General features: G+C 32.6%; 1 protein-coding gene and 1 long non-coding RNA gene across 2 annotated transcripts; both read right to left on the reverse strand.

Moving 5' to 3' along the window:
- Nucleotides 1-925: 925 nt before the first annotated feature.
- On the reverse strand, nt 926-10,396 carry LOC127721116 (uncharacterized). Its single transcript, XM_052227793.1, has 6 exons — nt 10,327-10,396; nt 8,743-8,790; nt 5,624-5,698; nt 4,627-4,686; nt 2,304-2,408; nt 926-1,006 (listed from the first exon to the last, which is right to left on the reverse strand). Exons 1-6 carry the CDS (start codon nt 10,339-10,341, stop codon nt 926-928), a joined length of 384 nt encoding a protein of 127 aa, XP_052083753.1. The 5' UTR covers nt 10,342-10,396.
- A 1,596-nt stretch (nt 10,397-11,992) lies between these two features.
- On the reverse strand, nt 11,993-20,034 carry LOC127721981 (uncharacterized). The gene is made up of 3 exons (XR_007991560.1): nt 19,789-20,034; nt 14,328-14,391; nt 11,993-12,045 (listed from the first exon to the last, which is right to left on the reverse strand). It is a non-coding gene; the product is annotated as an uncharacterized LOC127721981 (long non-coding RNA).
- Between the last annotated feature and the right edge of the window lie 210 nt (nt 20,035-20,244).

The raw sequence follows: 20,244 nt of genomic DNA on the forward strand, positions 1-20,244 counted from the left end.
CTACTGTAAATTCAGAAATTTTGCGTGCATTTATCATTGCGATTGTTGAAAAATGGACAGACATGCGAGATGAATTATTGCGATTTCAGGAAATATTGCATATAAATAGTACTAGTATCATTACTTTTATTTTCATACTGGTTATCGATAGCCTGGGTAAAAATCCTGATGTGTCATTTTGGTTATGATGGTAACTTGCACAAATAGATGACTGTTTTCGGGCAATATCACGAGTTTCACATTCAAAACAGTGTTAATAAAGTTTAACTCAATTTATTTAATCTCATTGGTATATATTTTAATTCATGCATAAACAAATAGCAAAGTTTAATATTTCAATTAACTGTTTCATGCTTCGGATGAATAGTGCATTTAAGCAATATTACATGTGGGTCTGAATGGGATTGACAGAATAGAGAATAATGGGTAAAAAAGTGCCGAAAAAAAAGAATAGAGAAAAATAAGCATAAAAAAGAATAGAGAATGAGGGGGTGCTGAAATATAAAGAAAAGAGAATAATTGTCAAAATAGTTAAATGGAGAAAGCATGGTCTACAAAATTAAGAATAAAGAACTGAAGGACCTCATTCAGACCCTCTCATATGGTTCTTGGTCCACATCTCTTTTCATCTATTTCTATTACGAAACTCATGTTGTATATATGTTTCAAATATTAAGGGTTTACAGCGGTTATCAAAATGAATTATAGATGAGTATTCTTTAAAATGTTTCTAGAAATGTCAAATATTCATCACAAAATATCACAAAATTGTTTCTAGAAATATCAAATATTCATCACTAAATATCACAAATTGTTTCTAGAAATGTCAAATATTCATCACAAAATATCACAAAATTGTTTCTAGAAATGTCAAATATTAATCACAAAATATCACAAAATTGTTTCTAGACATGTAAAATATTCATCACAAAATGTCACAAAATTTATGCCATGACTTTGATTCTTTCATATTTCCTTTCAATACTTTACTGTTAGACGTTCCTCTCTGAAATATACAACAAAGCAATGATGAAAGTGTTCTTCTTTTTATTGCATTCAGATGTAATAACATTAACGGTACCAATTTTACTGCATTAGATGCGCATTTCGACAATCAATGTCTCTTCAGTCACGGTGCTTCAGTAATGCACGAGGCCAAAATATTTGTGAGTCAACAAACTTAAACAAACGTTGAAGAGCTTATTAAACAAAAAGGACACAAAATATAGCTTAACTGGTGAAAAGGAACCAGAGCTATCTATGAGGGAGATACAGTTCTGAATTTAAAATGATTTCGAAATTTTATAACAGCAAATTTAAAAGTACAATAGCGGTATTTTCATTTTTTGCTGAAAAAAATATCATGATAAACTATTTCACTTAACGAAGACTAATTTAATATTTATATTTTAAGAATATGAACCTCCATATATAATGTTTAAGCAGCTTTTCCACATCCTATTACCGGCTATCGGTACTGCAGATGCAGTAGATAAGACGTCTCATCTGATGTACACGACAGCAAAAATCGATTATATTGCAATGACAATCGGAACACTAGACTAAAATCTTCTGTAGTACACGATAGCAAAAATAGATTGTATTCCAATGACAATCGGAACAAAAGATTAAAATCTGCTGTAGTACACGATGGCAAAAATCGATTGTATTTCAGTGACAATCGGAATAATAGAATACAATCTTCTGTAGTACACGATAGCAAAAAATCGATTGTATTGCAATGACAATTGGAACAATAGAATACAATCTTCTTTAGTATACGATGGCAAAAATCGATTGTATTGCAATGACAATCGGAATAATAGACTAAAATCTGCTGTAGTATACGATAACAAAAATCGATTGTATTACAATGGCGATAGGAACAGTAGAATAAAATCTACTGTAGTACACGATAGCAAAAATCAATTGTATTACTATGGCGATCGGAACAGTAGACTAAAATCTGCTGTAGTACACGATAACAAACATTTGTTTTTACTGGCAGTCAGGAAAACAGAAGATATTGAACGGTATCAAACATATTTGTTTTAATGACAATCAAGAACCCAAATCATATTGCCAGATAACAAACACATTTATTTTTATTGGCAATCAGGGAAACAGATGATATATCACGGTATCAAACATTTTTGTTTTGATGGCAACCAGAACCACAGATTCTATTGTAGCTGCCGTAGTCATAGTCGGTAATAGGCTGTATCTTGCTACACAAGAAAATAAAACAAATCACCTTTAAAAAATGACGAAAAGGTAAATTCGTTTTTGCTTTGAATACTTGCCAGTTCTATAAGTTTTTCCACCACTGATTTAAATGTCAGATCTATGTTTATATCAGCTTTAGCACTGACTTCTTTGTACATACTTATGTTGTTTGCAGCTGCCGTCTATAAAGTAAATCACACTTGATATATCTCATGTAAATATATATATAGAAATAGTATCAAATCGGTTAGGAAACGGTCTACTGCATTATTTACTCGCAAGAAACCAAGTCCATTAGGGTTAGAGATCAAATATATTATACCACATAAGGACAGGGACTTTAATATAAAAAGAATACAAATATCGATGAACTTCATATTTTTTAATAACAGAAATCAAATGACATTTCTTAAAAAAGTCTCAAGAAATTTTTGACTTCCACGTCATTTCAACTCTGGTGGATAGTTGTCTCATTGGTAATCATACCACATCTTCTAATTTTTATAAATTCCTGATTAAAATTGTTGTTTGTGGTAGGACAATACTGTAGCACTAACCTTAATATACACATATTACCATCTTTAAGATAAAAAAAACCTCATCGAAGATAGAGGGCATGCAAACAATACAGGACTGTAATCATAATCAACATGCAACGAAACACTTCAAAGAGAACTCAAAATTGAGCAATCAAAAAATATGGTAAGCATTTGTTAATTTGTAATATTACTACCGTATCTTCAAAAATATGGATAAGGAGTTTTTATGTTGAATTTCGATGTAGATGGGTGGATATTGTTAATTTAGAATTCCACTAGACTTTATTGGATCCATATGTTTTGATAATTTTGATCTATATTATATCACTGGACTCAGTGCCTCATTTAGGATTTTGGAGGGAGAAGTGACGACAGAGTAGGGAGAAGTGGTCAACTTCTTGGAGAAGTGAAATTTCATTACCGTTTCATTAGTGTATTGTTTTCATGCTTATCTATGACATATACTTTAAGGAAATTGTTTTATATATGCAATAAATAAAAATACCTGCAGTATATTTATATGACACTGTAAATATTATAAACTCTTAATAAAATTGTATTGACAATATAGTTGTTATTCATTTAGTCATATCATTTGTACTGTCAGTTAGAATTTAAGTTGAAATAAAATGTGTTGCTAGTATATCCCATTTTGTATCTGATGACTTGGTTTTTGTTTTTTTTTTTAAAAGAACTGCTTGAGAATGATTGGGAAATTTAATTCATATATCTACATAAGAAAATGCCTGTACCAAGTCTGGAAAATGAAAGTTGTTTTCCATTCATTTGATGTGTTTGAGCTTTTGATTTTGCCATTTGATAAAGGACTTTCCGTTTTGAATTTTCCTTGGAGTTTGGTATTTTTGTTATTTTACTTTTCACCACTGTTCATGTGGTCACAAGTTTGTAAAACATTATTGAATGTCCAGGACATTAAACCAGTTGTAGTTTGAGATTCTCGTGAATTATTGTAGGCCTGCAAATGAAGATATCTGTCAATCCTATATTTTTTTTTATAAAAGACATCTCTCTTATTAACGAAATAGTCGTGGAAACAACACACGCTGCTATAATCACAAGCTCACTATGAGCGTTTCGTTTTCAATCAAAATCTATCAGCCGTTTTTACTTTATACATTCATAATAATTTTTATTCAATGAGTATCAAAAAATTATCCTTTAATTCCCACCCCTGAATATTACAACAGTTACTGTATGGTCGGTTTGTAATTATTAAAATTTGAATAAATCAGCTGAGTGATTACGCAACATCTTCATGACGAAAATCATTGTAAAGTAAAATGATAACTCAAACAGTCCCTCTGTTTCCTGCTTAAATAGTTTTGAATGTTAAATCCAAGATGTTCAAATCGCCGTTGTATTTATTTCATTTAATTGTCGACAGTATTAGTTCTTGGTCGTTTCGGAAATCTCGATTTTCCTTGTCAGTCGCCATTTTTGTTTATCTGTGCGACTTGTAAATCGCAAGTTGCCTCCGTTATACTATTTATAGGTGATTAAGCAAATTTTTTAAGAGGTGACTGATTTGAAAACTAGGCCGCTGACTCATACCTTTACACAAAAACCGTTCGGTATTCAGTTTGTGAGTTAATCTGTCCTAGTTTACACAATACTAACCCCTAAAATTATCCTATTATAAAATTACGCATTTAACTCAGGATAACATGATCATTCTATATCAAAGTCAATATAAACACATGTATTCTATATCAATGTCAATATAAACACATGTATTCTAAGTCAATGTCAATATAAACACATGTATTCTATATCATTGTCAATATAAACACATGTATTCTATATCAATGTCAATATAAACACATGTTCAGAGTGAACGTACCTTTCTAAGTTGATGTTCTGTCACAGAACGTTTAATTTCTTTGGTTTCGTCGCTGTCATTCTGAAAATAGTAGTACAATAACGAATGCTATAAAACCTGTATATTACAAAATTTGAATCAAATGTCAATTATCAGGTATCGGGACCTAAAAATATGGAATGGGAAATCCACACATCATCTTGTCACTGGTTAATCTAATTTAACGAAACGCGCATCTAGCGTACTAAGTTATAAGCATTCAACCAATCAAAATACTTCATTTGGTGTTTCGAGCATAGATTTTGTACTCCGAGTACTGATGTCTTTGAAAAAAAATATTCTTGCAAGTTCAGACATTGTAACGTGTAACTAATATCATGATGCCGACCATGTAACAGTAAAAGTCGCCGTTCCTCGTGTACAGTGTGAAGTTTGTAGTATGGTTTTGAAAAGTCAACGGAATTAAATATAAATCAAAAACGTTTTTTGTTCAATATATGCCAAAATATAACACAGTTATGTAGTCAAAATTAATGCAAACCTTCCGATTTTTATGACTATGGTTAACTGAAAAGCATTCACTTGTGAGAGATGAGATATTTTGATCATTTTGAAAAGCACTGTTCAAATTTTCAAGAAACAGGTTAACTTTATGTTTCAGATGGTACTGATTATATACATGTAATCTTATATAGACTACACGTGTACGGCGTATCAAAATAATATGTTTGGTGTTATCGATGACTTTAAAAAAAAAAACTTTGTTGTGAGTTTCGACACTCTCAAGGTGTATACCAATTTGAGGATGGTGACCACGTCGTTGTCCTTCCTCATAATCTTGATAGAGTAGCTTTTAAGTTAAGAGTATATCCGACACAATTAGGAACATACAGATGTATATCATCTTAAATATATTTAAACACAAAAGGCAAGTGCAAATCCTATTTATCTTTATTAATTCAATGATATGTCAAAATTTGAATGCGTTACTTGATATTTAATCAAATGTATAACATACTTCACTGCTCCATCGAATATCAGTTGCTGAAAGGTCTGTTTTATTTCCTACTAACATCAAGAGCGGGTCATCATCCTGTTAAATAAAAAAAATATAATTGTATTTGTTTTTGAGTAATCCACCATGCACTACCTACCGTGGTCGTTATTCAGAGGACCAAAAAGAGAGACGACAGATACCAAAGGGGCATTTAAACTTTTAAGTCGAAAATAAACTGACAACGCCATGACAAAAAAATAATAAAAAAAAAAAAGACAAACAACAGAACACAAAACAAAACATGGAAGACTAAAGAGTGACGACACGGAAGTGATCTCAGGTGCTGCGGAAGGGTAAGCAGATCCTGCTCCACATGTGGCACCCGTCGTGTTGTCTGTGTAAGTACAAACAAGATCAAAATTGTGGAAATAGATAGTGATATAACTAATTCCGTGTAAGAACATGTAATAACGTTCATCTAAGATGTTAATTCATACTTGTTACAAAGTTGACCTTAGATGAATTTTTTAGGTCCCTCTGATCATATATATCTCTTCACGTGTTTAGATCTTTTATTTCCTTGGCTTTCAAGTGTTTAAATGTTTAAAATCAGAAATGTGCCTCGGACACACGAAATCAATAAAGTGTCTTTTTCATTTTGTTAAAAACCAATCTGATTCAAACAAAAATTTGACTGAAACGGATATCATGAAGATGATGGATGTTTTTTATTGACAATATATTTGTTACGTTGAGAGGACGCTTTTTTCGACAGACAGTCTGCCTTCCCATGGGAACTAGCTGTACCACTCTACTTGTCCACTTGTACCTTTATTCTTATGAGGCAGACCTCGTAAACGAGCTTCCCAGAAGAAAACATGATAAAAAGCTGACATTTAACTTGACGTTCCGCTATATTGATGATATCCTGTCACTGAATAGTTCAAAGTTTGGTGACTATGTAACATTGTTTACTAATCTTTCCCAAGAATTGGAAATAAAAGATACCTATGAAACTATTACCGTCAGATCATATGTTTTCGTACGTCATAGGAGTTCGTACTATGCATGCTTTTTCAATGGAAATTGTGACGTCACAATGCATTCTAAATTGCAGAAAAACCCATAATACGGGTGTCTCTTTTATATAGAAATTGACAATAAGGGTAGGTTGATAACTTATCATTACGACAAACAAAAGAATTTAAATTTCTATTTCTTGGTAGCAACATTCCAACAGCGCATGCATACAGAGTACATATCCCTGTAGATACACTATTCCGGGTTTTGCTTTTCCCTTACATGATTTCCTTGATAGAGAGTTTGACATACCTCTTGCAAGGAAGCTATTTCATCAAGGATTCCAAATTGTTAAGTTGAATTGTTCATTTAAAGGTTTTAGTGACGCCGTAATGTTTTGTTTAATTGACCGTGATGAAATACCTACAGTGCATTGCCAAAAGAATTCGTTACCTTTCTTTCTTTTTTGCTATATATTTCATACAAAATCAATTTTTTTCAAAAATTTGTTTTGAAGATATTTATTATTGGATTTTTTCAAACAAGATCATAAAAGACTAAAAATAGTCTAAAGTATATTTTTTATTTCGTCAAAGTTTTGTCGTCAATTGTTTCGTTTTCTTTTGATAAGAATCATGCATGATAATTTTCACAATTCAATTTGGTTGAAAAATATAGATAATTAATGATAAAAACAAAATACTGGAGTTTATATCATTAGAAAATGAGAACGCCCTACTACAAAAATAAAACAAAAAAAAACAAAACAAAAACACACAAGTGACAATTTTGCTTCTTTTGGTATAGAGATGATTAGAATCCTACCATAAATGATCCCACAATATTTGTATGAAAAAAGTAGTTTTATATGACATATATATTGATAATCACAAGGGACTTTATACTTTTGACCATACACTGTATGTCACAGATGTTTAACTTGTCGTTACCCCAAGGGTGACTGGGGAATAGAAGTATGGTCACCATTGGTCTTCCTCCGACCGGCAGTAAAACCCGTGCTAAAGTGGGGCGTCCGTTTGGCTGTGCGGGATGTACAAATTTGCAGCCACGTCCGGTCAGAATGGGGACGTTAAATCCGATGCCTCGTGTAAAGAGAGTGCCACGCTTTTTGCACGTTAAGAACCCTTGCAACAACTCTTTGAGGGGTCCGTAGGTGACCTGTTGCAAGGCTAAATTTCTGTCCCTATCCAATATACCCTCATTTCCCGTGGCAGTCTAAATTTCTCCGACCTTTATCCCTTAATCTATTACAGAACCTACCTATTGTATTTATTGTGAACTTGTTCTCGTCCTGAATATGCATGAAATATTTGCCACTGGACGTTAAGCAACCAACAATCAATCAATCAATTTAACTTGTCGTAACTACAATGTCGTCTTCACGATTGAGAAATTATCGAAAAAAGGGATAACACAAGTACCGAACTCCAAGACAAATTCAAAAAAGGTGAAGTCCAGAAAAACTGACTAAATCAAACGTTATCAATCAACGGAACAAGTGAAAAACAACTATCATATTCCTGACTTGGTACAGGCATTTCCCGAAGAAAATGGTGGGTTAAATTTGGTTTTATAGCTAGCTAAACCTCCCTATCTAAATATGACTTTTCACCGTATTTGTACTTGGAACGGGTAACACGACGGGTGCCATTAGATGCGGATGAACTGCGTACTATTTCGGATCACAAGAGTTTACCCCTATTTGTTGATGGATGATTTTTCTGTAAGGTAATTTGTTATTGTTATGTGTCTTTTCGCTGTTTTTCTTTTTATTCATCATGTATATTGTTATAGACCCTTTAGTATATTCTCTCTGTTTTTGAAATACATGGTATTAGACGTTATATTTCATGTAAAAATTTGATGTTGCTTACTAAAAATGTGTTTTAACAGAGTTTTATGTATGATTGCTCATATTCAGCTATATTCATTTTTATTGGGAAAAAAAATTCCAAAATTTAACGAAATTTAAAAAAGCGATCCCTTGTATTAATACATTTAAAGTTGACACTAATAAAGCCATAGGTGATAGCATTAGTACTGATGCAAAATGTTTTAAATGATGCTACTTTTGCGAGAACGAAAATAAGTTAGGCTACCTCTGTTGAAGAACAAGTCGCTGAATTTTCATTGACATCTTGAAGCTTCTGTAGAGAAAAAAGGATGTTATAACTCAACATAATACAAGAATATGAATATTTATGATAATATAATATCGAACAAAAATATTATACAGGACTATAAAAATGTTCTATCTGTATGCGTAAAACTTTACACTTTTATCTTTCACTTTTCATTTTTTTTTTCTGTCAATATTACGGAACTATAAACAACTGTGTCATACAAGTGGGAGGTTTAGGTAGCTATAAAACCAATTTTCGCCCACTGTACTAAGTCAGGAATATGGCAGTTATTTTTCACTTGTTCCGTTGATTGATAGCGTTTCAATTTTGTGAGTTTTTATGGAGTTCCCCTTTTAGAATCAGCCTCGGAGTTTAGTATTTTTTGTTAAACATTTTTGCTATTATTGGTAGATTCATGTGACGGAAACAACTCGGATTTTATCATAAATAATATTCAATCATTACTGATTATTTTGTTCTCTGTTAGATATGCATTATACAATGTGGATAAATATGGTAGTTAAAGGGTAAAGGGGTAGAATCTGTTTCTTAAATGAATAAAATGCAATGTATTAAATGGATATGGCAGGCAATTACACGGTATAAATCTAATCAATGTGTGGTTTAGCAAAATCATCAAACTGTCTAGACCGTCATATTTGGATCAGCTTTCCGGAATATTTGGTTTTCAATGCTCTTCAACTTAGTGTCCGACTTTGCCTTCCAACTGTTTTGAATTGAGCGCCACTAATTAGTCTTATGTAGACGGAACTCACGTCTGGCGTACCAAATTATAATCCTGGTATCTCTGTTGAGATTTTACAACCACTGTGTCGATGCCACAGTTGGTGGACGTTTCGTGCCAGCGGGTATCACCAGCCAATATGACAACTAGTACACACATAGCACACAAACACACAAGAAAGGTTGTACAGGTTCATACGTAGGACACCATTCCGTAAATCAGCATGATATTTTTCTAAGTTGACGTCAATCGGACACTGAATTCATTTTAATTATGTTACATTTGTCGTCATTAAAACTTTTGGACAAAATTGTATTTGGCACAAAGTTTCAGATTTGTTTTCAACTGTTTTGATTCAAGCGCCATCGTATGTAGACGAAAAGCGCGACAAGCGTACCAAATCATAAGCCTGATATTTTTTATGAGTATTTTCTGTAAGGTTCGATTTCGGACATCACATTGGCAAAAATAGGAAAGAATCAATAAACAGAAAAAAAAGCAAACAAATTAAAGCATCAAAAATAATGGTCAGCATAGATAAAGGATAGAGAAAATGGTATTAAAAATTAAAGAAGCAAGAAATGAAAACCTCCACTTCCCCCAAAAAGACCCTCATCTATGTAAACTACGATGGGATAATGGGATAAGAAAAGGTAACAGTGTCACCTTTCTGTGCTTACTTCTTTGTAAAGGTGAAATTAGAACCTCTCCATATTAATTACGTTCCAAAGGTGGCATTGGACATTAAAAATATTATCAACGTGGAGGAACTGTTAACTTGTTTACTGAAGTCAAAATGTAAATATAATATATACCTTTTTCTTTGTCATTTGTATCCACTCAGGAATCTTTTTGAAAGACTTTTCCTTCGAAATATCATAGACAATAAGGACAGCCTGAAGTATTGAAAAATAAAACATAGATCATGTTGACTTTACGAAATTCCTTCTGTTTCAGGATATGATTGATAATCTTTAGCATAACTTTCTTTTCTGATTTACAAAGCAAATACAATGAATGTTAGCAACAATGTATAACAGTTTCAAATCTGTTTAATTCGACAAATAAATGATATATTAGAAATTAGAAGCTGATTAATGTGAGACATTGCAGAAAAAATGTTTTCTTAATAAGCATTTTTTCGTAAGTAAGATATTGAAACCGTAGTGGCAATAGTAGATTACCGATTTTTTGTTGTTGTTAATGTACTGTTTATAAAATGTTGAATATTTCCAAATACTAAGGTTCTTCTACCACCAGGCACAGATTTCCTTTAGCCGTATTTATCATGTTTTTTAGAATTTTCTGATTTGTATACTCTTTAACGTCTCTAATTTGACGATTCATATTAAGACAAAACGCACGACTGGCGTACCAAATTATAAGCCAGCTAGTTCATTGGATCGATGTCACTGCTTGTGAACCTTTTCTCCACGAGGGTATCATCGAACTTTTGTGTTGACATAAGAGAGAGGCAACATATACCAAAGGGATATTCAAACTGTTAAATCGAAAACAAACTGACAAAGACGTGGCAAAAAATCAAAAACGACGTAAAGATAAACAACAGTACACAAAATACAACATAGAAAACTAAAAACTGAGCAACACAAACCCAACCAAAAAACCTGAGTTGACCTCAGGTGCTCCGGAAGGGTTAACAGATCCTGAGCCACATGCGAAAACCGACACAAATATCATTGCTATGTTTATATTCTGTAATTGTTTTGCTGTTTGTTATATGTTGAATTTTTTGCTGTTTATAATATGTTGAATTTTTTGAAACTCAGTTTTTACTACCCTAAGTCATAAATTGCTTTAGCCGTATTTGGAAAATTTTCGAAATCGCTAGAGATATTTTTTTTCAAATTTCGAAACAAATCCCTTTAAAACGTACAAATCAAAATTCAGAACAAATCTTGAGGGAATCGCCAGAACTCCCAAACGAAACAAAGATAGAGAAAGCTACTTCTGCTATGCATACATCACCCGCCATGAAAATCCACACTTAAAATGCAACAACATGCCAGGAATAGGACACAATAGTAAAACTCACATATAAGACGACTCTTCTGTTGTTATAAGATAGTCACAATTAAATACACAAAGATTAAACAAATATTGTAAATGAGCTGCGTCGGATAGAAATCGACCTTATGCAAGTGTACGTATACATGTACATGTATTAGACTTGATGATCGATTTTGGAACATTCAAATGCGAAATAAAAGAGGAATTTGGTCTGTTTGTGGGAGTTCTTATAACAATTCAATTTTCAAACAGTTGCAGACTTTCCGTAGAGATATTTTCAACCCGATGTATTGATATTCATACATAAGGTCGATTTCTATCCGACACAGCTCAAAATGATATAATATATTTCTATCCATTCAGTCATCATTTACCCCAAAGTCTCTAATGTAAATTAATCTAATTGCACGAACAATAAGTTTAAGCAAGTAAAAAAACTTACATCTGCAGCGTCTATAAACTTATGAATAATACCCCTTTGTATATGGTGCCCACCTGTGTCACTGAAAAGGGAAGATATGATAAATTTTAATGCAAGTTATTGTTGAAACCGCTATAAACAAGGCGCATCTGAGAGCGAACAGTCTAAGTAGTTCTACAGGTAAATATTACTAGTTTGTCCTCTCTGTCTTTGTGAACTCCGACCTAGCTCGTTGTGACGTGCGTGCGATTCCGATCAAATTGATGAGGGTAACCAGTTTCTCCTCGGGTACTTCAATAAAACTGCCATGACATAGTCAAGGACTCTTAAAGTGGAGTTAAACACTAACAAACAACTAAACACTGTTAACAATGAAAGCAAATGAACTTCGACATAAAATTTACCACCTCTAATACAATGATAGAAGAAAATCTTCAAATATAATGCGCCTCGAATTCAGGAACACAAAAGTTGTGTGTAAACAAAAAATCTCTGTAGTGATATTGGACATGTTTCAATTTTTAACAAATGACTGAGCTTAACTATTTGTGCTGATTTGGAGAGTAGAGGACAATAGAATAAATGTGTAAAAACTATGGAGTTATTAAATGTATGCAAAGATCAAAATTTTCAAAGAACTTATTGTCACAGTGTGAAAAAAAGGATTTTTTACCTCGAGGAGCCGCATCACGAAAGGATTTTCGGGGTGTGCTAATTTACGGAAAAATGAATCTCACTTTGTACCCTGAAGATTTAACCACTATATGTAAAAATGTCCTAGCTTCGAAACGAGCCATCATTCACATCCAAGTTTACGATATGAGCAGAGGAATTGAGGAAAAGGCTACCATTACCGCCTACCTGAAATGAATTACGCATCTGTGCCCAGTTGATTGACTGTATACCACCATCTTGGATTATAATATAGCATGCAAAAAGCATGGTAAAGTCAACATTTCGGCAATGTATAAGAAAATTCTATGTGAAAAAATATATATCGATGTTCCACCTTAAGAAGCAATGTTTTATGCAGACGAAAAGGACGACACAAGATGGTTGAAGTTATCCCTTTGCTTCGCTAGCAGGCGACACAATCATAATTAGATAGGAAAAAAACGAGGCTCAAAAATAAAGATATTTTAACAATTCTTCGCCATAAAAAACAGCCAAAGCTCTGAAAAGTCCTGTGTTAAAAAAGAAAAGCGAAAGTTACCAAAGGGAAATTCAAACTCATAAATCGATAACATTATATGTATTTATAGATGAATAACAAAGAAGCGGAAGTTACCAAGGGACATTCAAAGCTCAAGCACCAAGAGAAAATAAAAATGCCATGGCGAAAAAAAAACGAAAATCAATGAAATGACAAACAACAGTACACATAACACAAAATAGAACACCAAAGACTGAGCAACACGAACCCCACCAAAACCCTGGGGTATCTCATAAGCTCAAGATGGATAAGCATATCTTGCTCCACATGTGGCACCCGTTGTGTTGCTCATGTAACTCGGTGATAAATCTAATTCGGTAGGTCACATTCGAGAAAAATAGAAGACGGGATTGAGGTTACGACAATTGGAACATATCCGTTGTCATGTGTCTAGAAAATATTCCACAACGGTCAACCAACTCGTGATAACGCATCACAACTTGGAACTCTTGGCTCAATAGCTGGCTTAATTATATGCATACTAACACATTGCTGACAAGGCATGCGATTTTATTGATAACCTTCACAAATTTTTGGCTTGCCACATTGATGTTAATTTGTTTCATTTTTCCTGATTCCTTATTGGCCTCTATTATCACCAAATTAAACTTTGTCTATGTGCGTGTATCATACTGTTGAAATCATGATAACATTCTGCGTAATTTGAGCTTGAAAAAAAGAAGAAAATTCCAATTGTCAATGAGACAATCAAAACCAACGACGAAAAGTAAACAGTTAGTGCTTCACTTATGTATACCTTGTCAAAAAATAAGATAAAATCATCAAATTGTTCTAATATCGATATGGTTATACTAGTATATCAACTATCAAAAATAACCGTCCGCAGGAAGATATGTCAACGAACCCGATAACATTATTATGTCGCCGAGGAACCCACGTCTTTGCTCTTATATATAAGCACCGTCTGCTTTCCAAAGGAGTAGCAAACATCAATGATCAAATATCAACTAAGTCCAATAGGCGTTCAAAGCCAGGATCTTCCACATTCGAGGCGAACACGCTAACACCAAGTCACTGAGGCGGTTCTCTGAAATTGACTAACGGATTAAATGTGTAAATGGTTCACTGAACCGTTGATTTTTTTTTTGATTTTTTTTAAACATGAACATAATAAATGAAAATATACTTACAAAATTAATAAACTAACTAAGTCGTTTCCAACTTCGAAGTTCGGTATTCTAACTTTATCAACCCCTGTAAGAAAAGGAGACAGCCAATATTCAAGTACATTATGTTTACTTTTTTGTTGTTAGGAATGTGTAAATACCACGTCCGGTCTGAGTTTTTGTTAGATATTTCATGCTTTATATCGATCTGATGAGTGAAGCTATGTTCAACTGATTTTTATAGTTTGTTCTTATATTGTGCTGTAACACCACTCTCCCAGGTTAGGGGAGGGTTGAGCGCTCACAAACATGTTTAACCCCGCCACATTTTTTTATGTGCTTGTCCCAAGTCAGGAGCCTGTAGTTCAGTAGTTGTCGTTGGTTCATGTCAGTCATGTTTGTTTTTAGAAAATAGTTTTGTTATGATTTAGGCGTTAGTTTTCTCGATTGAATTGTTACATATTTTTCATGTCAGGGCCTTTTACATGGTATGGGTTTTTCTCATTGTTGAAGGCCGTTCGGTTGCCTATTCACATCCACTTCATTCGAACTTTGTTGCATAGTTGTCTCATTGGTAATCATACCACATCTCCTTAGTTTTATATTAGTTTTGGTTTTTAGTCATATTCTCCTTCAAGTATTCAAATGTTTTAGAAAACTTGTCTTTTAATGTTCTGATAAAGGTAATACTCAAAATGCTCCAGACACATCATGTTAAAAAATGGGCTGTGTAGGATAGAAATCGATCTTATGCAAGTGTACGTATGCATGTATATGTAAAAGAATTTGATTGATTTTGGGGCATTCAAATACGAAATAAAAGATGAATTGTGGTCTGTTTTGTAGTTTTTCTTGCATCAACACATTTTAAAAACATTTACAGACTATGCATAAAGATTTTTCAACCCGAAATAAGTTAACAGATGTATTGATATTCATTTGCATAAGGTTCATTTCTATTCGACGCAGCTCAAATGTTATTTTTATTTAAATATAATAGATTTAAATATGTTATTATAAGGAAACGTAACCAATTAAGTGAGGAGTGCAAACACTAATAGACTTTTACCCTTAAAAGGTGACGTTAGTTAATGTCCTGAATTAGAATTTTTTTTTTTACTTTCCTTGCATGTTTTGCATTGAATATGACAGCATTGATAATTGAAAAAATAAAGAATAGTATTAAAGCTTGGATAAATCGTATACATTAATGACATTCTGAAGTTATATTTATAACATTGTTTGATTTAATTTGGGTCAGTTGATAAGACTCAACGATACGATAAATACTATAATTATATACTTATCTCAATAGATACTCGAGTACAATTGTACCTAAATATTATTAAAGCATGATGCATCATAGTTCCCTCTTGTAATCAAATGACAATGAGTATTTCAATGTCATTAAAACAATTGTTTTTTTAACTTGTTTTATTTGCTGTGTTTTGCTGTGTTCTATTTTTCCTTTGATCAAAATCTAATTTTAATAACTGAATAATACTAGTATAAATAGTGGGGTTAAATATTGATCTGACGGTATTTTTTGCTGTGTTTTTTTGTTTTGTTTTTGTTTTTTTCAAATAGTGGAGTCAAATGTTTTTATGCCATTGGCCTGCAGATACCTTGATTGTTTCTCAAATGATAGACAGATCTTTGAAATGTTCAAACATATATTTTGTATTCACGCCGCCAAAAATGTACGTTGAGTACTGCACAGCAAAAATCGAATCTTCCTGCCCTGTTCATTCCATATGAAAATGAAAAAAAATGAACTTGTCCGATCCCTTTCAACATCCCTCACCAATTTTAGTACATGGCCGAACTTTCTCTGTGTGAAGCATCCCGAAAATTGTCCTCTCTCATTTGATTTTTCTTATATTTACACTATAAAAAAGTACTCCTTGCATCATCTACCAAAGTATTGTTGAAATTGACCGTTGCATTTTATGTTTAGGTTACTTTGAATATGACAAGATTTGGGGTACCATTAACAACGCGTCGAGGACATAACATATTGTTTGTTTTTTTATTTTTGCATATGTCCTCAATAGGAATATCAGTGACTGTTGACATGCGCAGAAGAGACATATTTTATAGAATATCTGAGATGTCACTGTAATATCTATAGTAAATTCTAATGGCTTAGAATTATTTAATAATTTAAAAATCTGACACACATTCAGATAACACCTTTAATTTTGAAAGAAAAAAAGTTATTGTTTAATTCCTCCAAAAAATGCTGAATCAATTATCATGATTCTTGTTTATAAACCTTTATAATCACAACCTTTAATGTAATGTGAACGTTTGAAATTGACAAAATTGTCAAACAAATTAGACATAAGAAAAATTGTATTTAGACAGATTTTTTTTCTACAAAACCTTCTACAGTTTCACTTTGCCATTTTTTTATTGGTGGGCTTAAAGTGAAAATTATATAGTCCCAATACACTGTAGTCAAGTTTAAAAGGAAAATCAGTAATCACCAGTGTTGGATAATTACCATTGGGACGAATTGGGATAACAACATTATAATAGGTATCGTTGGTTTCATTCCCCCCAATAGCATAAAATCCCCCTGTCATCGATTTAACAGACGTTAAATTCTATCTATCAGAAAAAAGACAGTCTGTCACTATCTACGTACTATCTTTGGGCTAATGTAGGTTATGTGTTAGCAATAGCTTGTACTAGGACGGTTGTTAATATCATATCTTATAGAATATTGCCGTTTGTATTTGAAAACAAAAAAGCACATCCTATTCCTTAGCACTCAAAAATCATAACTTCATTGTTAAATCCATTTTATCAGTATGAATTTTCCTAAACCTTCCAAGATTTTATCTAAATGAAGTATGAATGTTGATTTTCTATCTTTCCAGCTTTTGATTTTTGAATCTTTCATATAAATGTAAATCTTTGATTAAACTCGTGGCGCAGTCAAACTTGTCCAGTTTTCTTAGATGCTGCTGCATCATTCTCATAACCAAATTTAAACAACATAAAAACTGAGTCATTGATTCAACAACTGTTAGGTTAAAGCGCATAAATGACTTCCAAAATATTTGAAAAATTTGTGTCCCATACCCAAGGTCTAACCCCTTAACGTGGCCAAATCTTCCCTTGCTTACTTATGAATTAAGCCAGCAGCGGTTTATCGATGTTCAAATATAATAAATCGATTGATTAGACAAATATAGTAGCAAACAAAACTGATGGACTCGCATGAACTCCAAAAGGACTCAGTTGGGAATCACATGAACTCCATATTGACTAAGTTGGGAATCACATGAACTCCAAAAGGACTAAGTTAGGAATCACATGAACTCCAAAAGGACTAAGTTGGTAATCGCATGAACTCCAAAAGAACTAAGTTAGGAATCAAATGAATTCCAAAAGGACTAAGTAAGTAATCACATGAACTCCAATATTTCGTACTGTTAGAAATAAATAATTATATTTTTGTGCCTGCTCATTACCTGACGATTTTGCAGAATTTACCTTGTGGGTTTATTACAAATCTAATACAAGGAATATGATATTTGAGAGTAATCGCAGTTGGGTGAACCCTATGTATAGAGGTATTGAGGTTGATAGTCTCATATTTGATATACTTACATAGATGTTTTCCCCGCAGTGTGTAGAAAATACATTTAATACCTATCCTATGTATAGAGTATGTGAAGTTGATAGTTTAATCTGCTAACACTAGACGGTTCCTCCACTTATATGAAGCAAAACATATATTTATAACTTACACTGTTATTAGAGGCAGATAGGTTGATAAGTACTTTATTTAAATTTATTTACAATTGATGTTTTCACTTTCGAATGGAGTAGAAAAGACATTTATAACTTACCCTGTGTAAAGGGGTTGTGAAGTTAATAATCCTCAAATTTTGATCTGATTGCAATAGCTGTTTACGTAACGTTATAGACTTTACAATAGAGATTTACTCCAATGTGATACAGTAGAAAAAATTTATTTATAACTTATCCTGAACATATGGGTGATGAGGTTGAGAAGTTCCATATTTTGTTCTGCTCGAAATGTTTGTTTCCCTAGCGTAATAGAGTTTACAATAGAAGTCTAATCCAATGACATTTTTAAGTGATACAGTATAAACATACGTTTGTAACTTATCCTGTATAAAGAGGTGGAAGGGTTGATAAGTTCCATATTTCTATCTGCTTGCAAAAGATAATTCCCTGACGTGATGGAGTTTACAATAGAGGTTAACCCCAATGTGATACAGTAGAAAATGCATTTTTAACTTACCCAGTGTATAGAGGCTGTGAGGATGATAAGATTCATATTTTGATCTGCTTGCAAAAGATGATTCCCTAACGTAATGGAGTTTACAATTGAGGTTTACCACAATTTGATAGAGTAGAAAATGCATTTATAACTTACACTGTATAAAGAGGCTGTGGGGATGATAGCTCCATATTTTGATCTGCTATCAATAAATGCTTCCCTAGCGCGATAGCGTAAAAAATAGTGGTTTACTCCAATGTGATACAGTAGAAAAGACATTTATAACTTATCCTGTATATAGAGGTGGAGCGGTTGAGTGTTCCATATTTCGATCTGCTTATAATAGATGTTTCCTAGCGTGATAGAGTGGAAATGCATTTATAACTTACCATGTGTGTAGAGGTAGAGAGGTCCAATATTTTAATATGTTTACAATAGATGTTTTCCTCACAAATATGGCGTACAAAATACTTTTATAACTAACCATGTGTAAAGAGGTTGTGGAGTTTATAAGTCCTTATTCTATATGTTTACAATATATGTTTTCCCCTCTCTACTAGAGGTAATGAGATACTTAGCCCTTTATATTAATCTGTTTACATTTATAGAGGTTTACTCTATTGTAATAAGTTTAAAATACATTTATAACTTACCCTGTGTATAGAAGAAATAGTATTGACAAGTCCCATATTTTAGTATGTTTACAGTAGCTGGGTCCAAACTCTGGATAAGTACAATAGACATTTAGATCAAAGTAGATGTGTCCATACTCTGATAGAGTACAACAAACATTTATAACTTACTTTGTGTATTGATGTAGTGATTTTGACAAGTCCCACATTTTGATCTGTTTAAACTAGATGTTTCCCCTGTCTTGATATAGTACAAAAGACAGTTACGACTTACCTTGAGTATAGAGGTAGTGAGGTTGATAATTTCTATATTTTTTTAATATGTTCACTATAGATGTTTTCCCCTGTGCTGGAGAAGATTTAACATACATTTATAACTTACCCTGGATATAGAGGTAGTGAGATTGATAAGTTCCATATTTTAATCTGTTCACTATAAGTGTTTTCCCCTGTGATGGAGAAGAATTAACATACATTTATAACTTATCCTGGGTATAGAGGTAGTGAGATTGATAAGTTCCATATTTTAATCTGTTCACTATAGATGTGTTCCCCTGTGATGGAGAAGAATTAACATACATTTATAACTTACCCTGGGTATAGAGGTAGTGCGGTTGATAATTTCTATATTTTAATCTGTTCACTATAGATGTTTTCCCTACTGTGTCATTTCCTATTAAAGTTATCACATATTCGGGTAATGCCATTATTGTTTTATGAATTAAGTGAAAATTGTGAAACAGATTGATAAAACATGTTCCATTTCATGTAAATATCCTATTCAGTACAACAATATTCGTACGTAATGATCTGTTTTTCTATATAAAAAGAATATTTCCACTGAAACTGCTCGACTCGACAAATAATCCTAAATCTATTCCACGAAAAACGCCCGCAATACTGCCAAAAAACAGTACAGAACACTATAGTATGACGGTGTGTTGTTTTAAATCCACATGTAATTTTGAACTGGCAAAGAATCTTTTAAAACAATATGATTACTTTATATTTTCAATTAGAAAATAAACAATTAATAGACATATAGAAA

This window comes from Mytilus californianus, unplaced genomic scaffold (genome assembly GCF_021869535.1).
Source record: "Mytilus californianus isolate M0D057914Y unplaced genomic scaffold, xbMytCali1.0.p SCAF_12, whole genome shotgun sequence".
Lineage (NCBI taxonomy): Eukaryota > Metazoa > Mollusca > Bivalvia > Mytilida > Mytilidae > Mytilus > Mytilus californianus.

Excerpts from the sequence above, each read along its gene's own strand:
- LOC127721116 (XM_052227793.1), bottom strand. Across the intron at positions 4,687-5,623 it reads ATATTCGATGGAGCAGTGAA|AATGACAGCGACGAAACCAA; the intron begins GTATGTTATACA and ends TACTATTTTCAG. Across the intron at positions 1,007-2,303 it reads TGGAAAAACTTATAGAACTG|AGAGGAACGTCTAACAGTAA; the intron begins GCAAGTATTCAA and ends TGTATATTTCAG.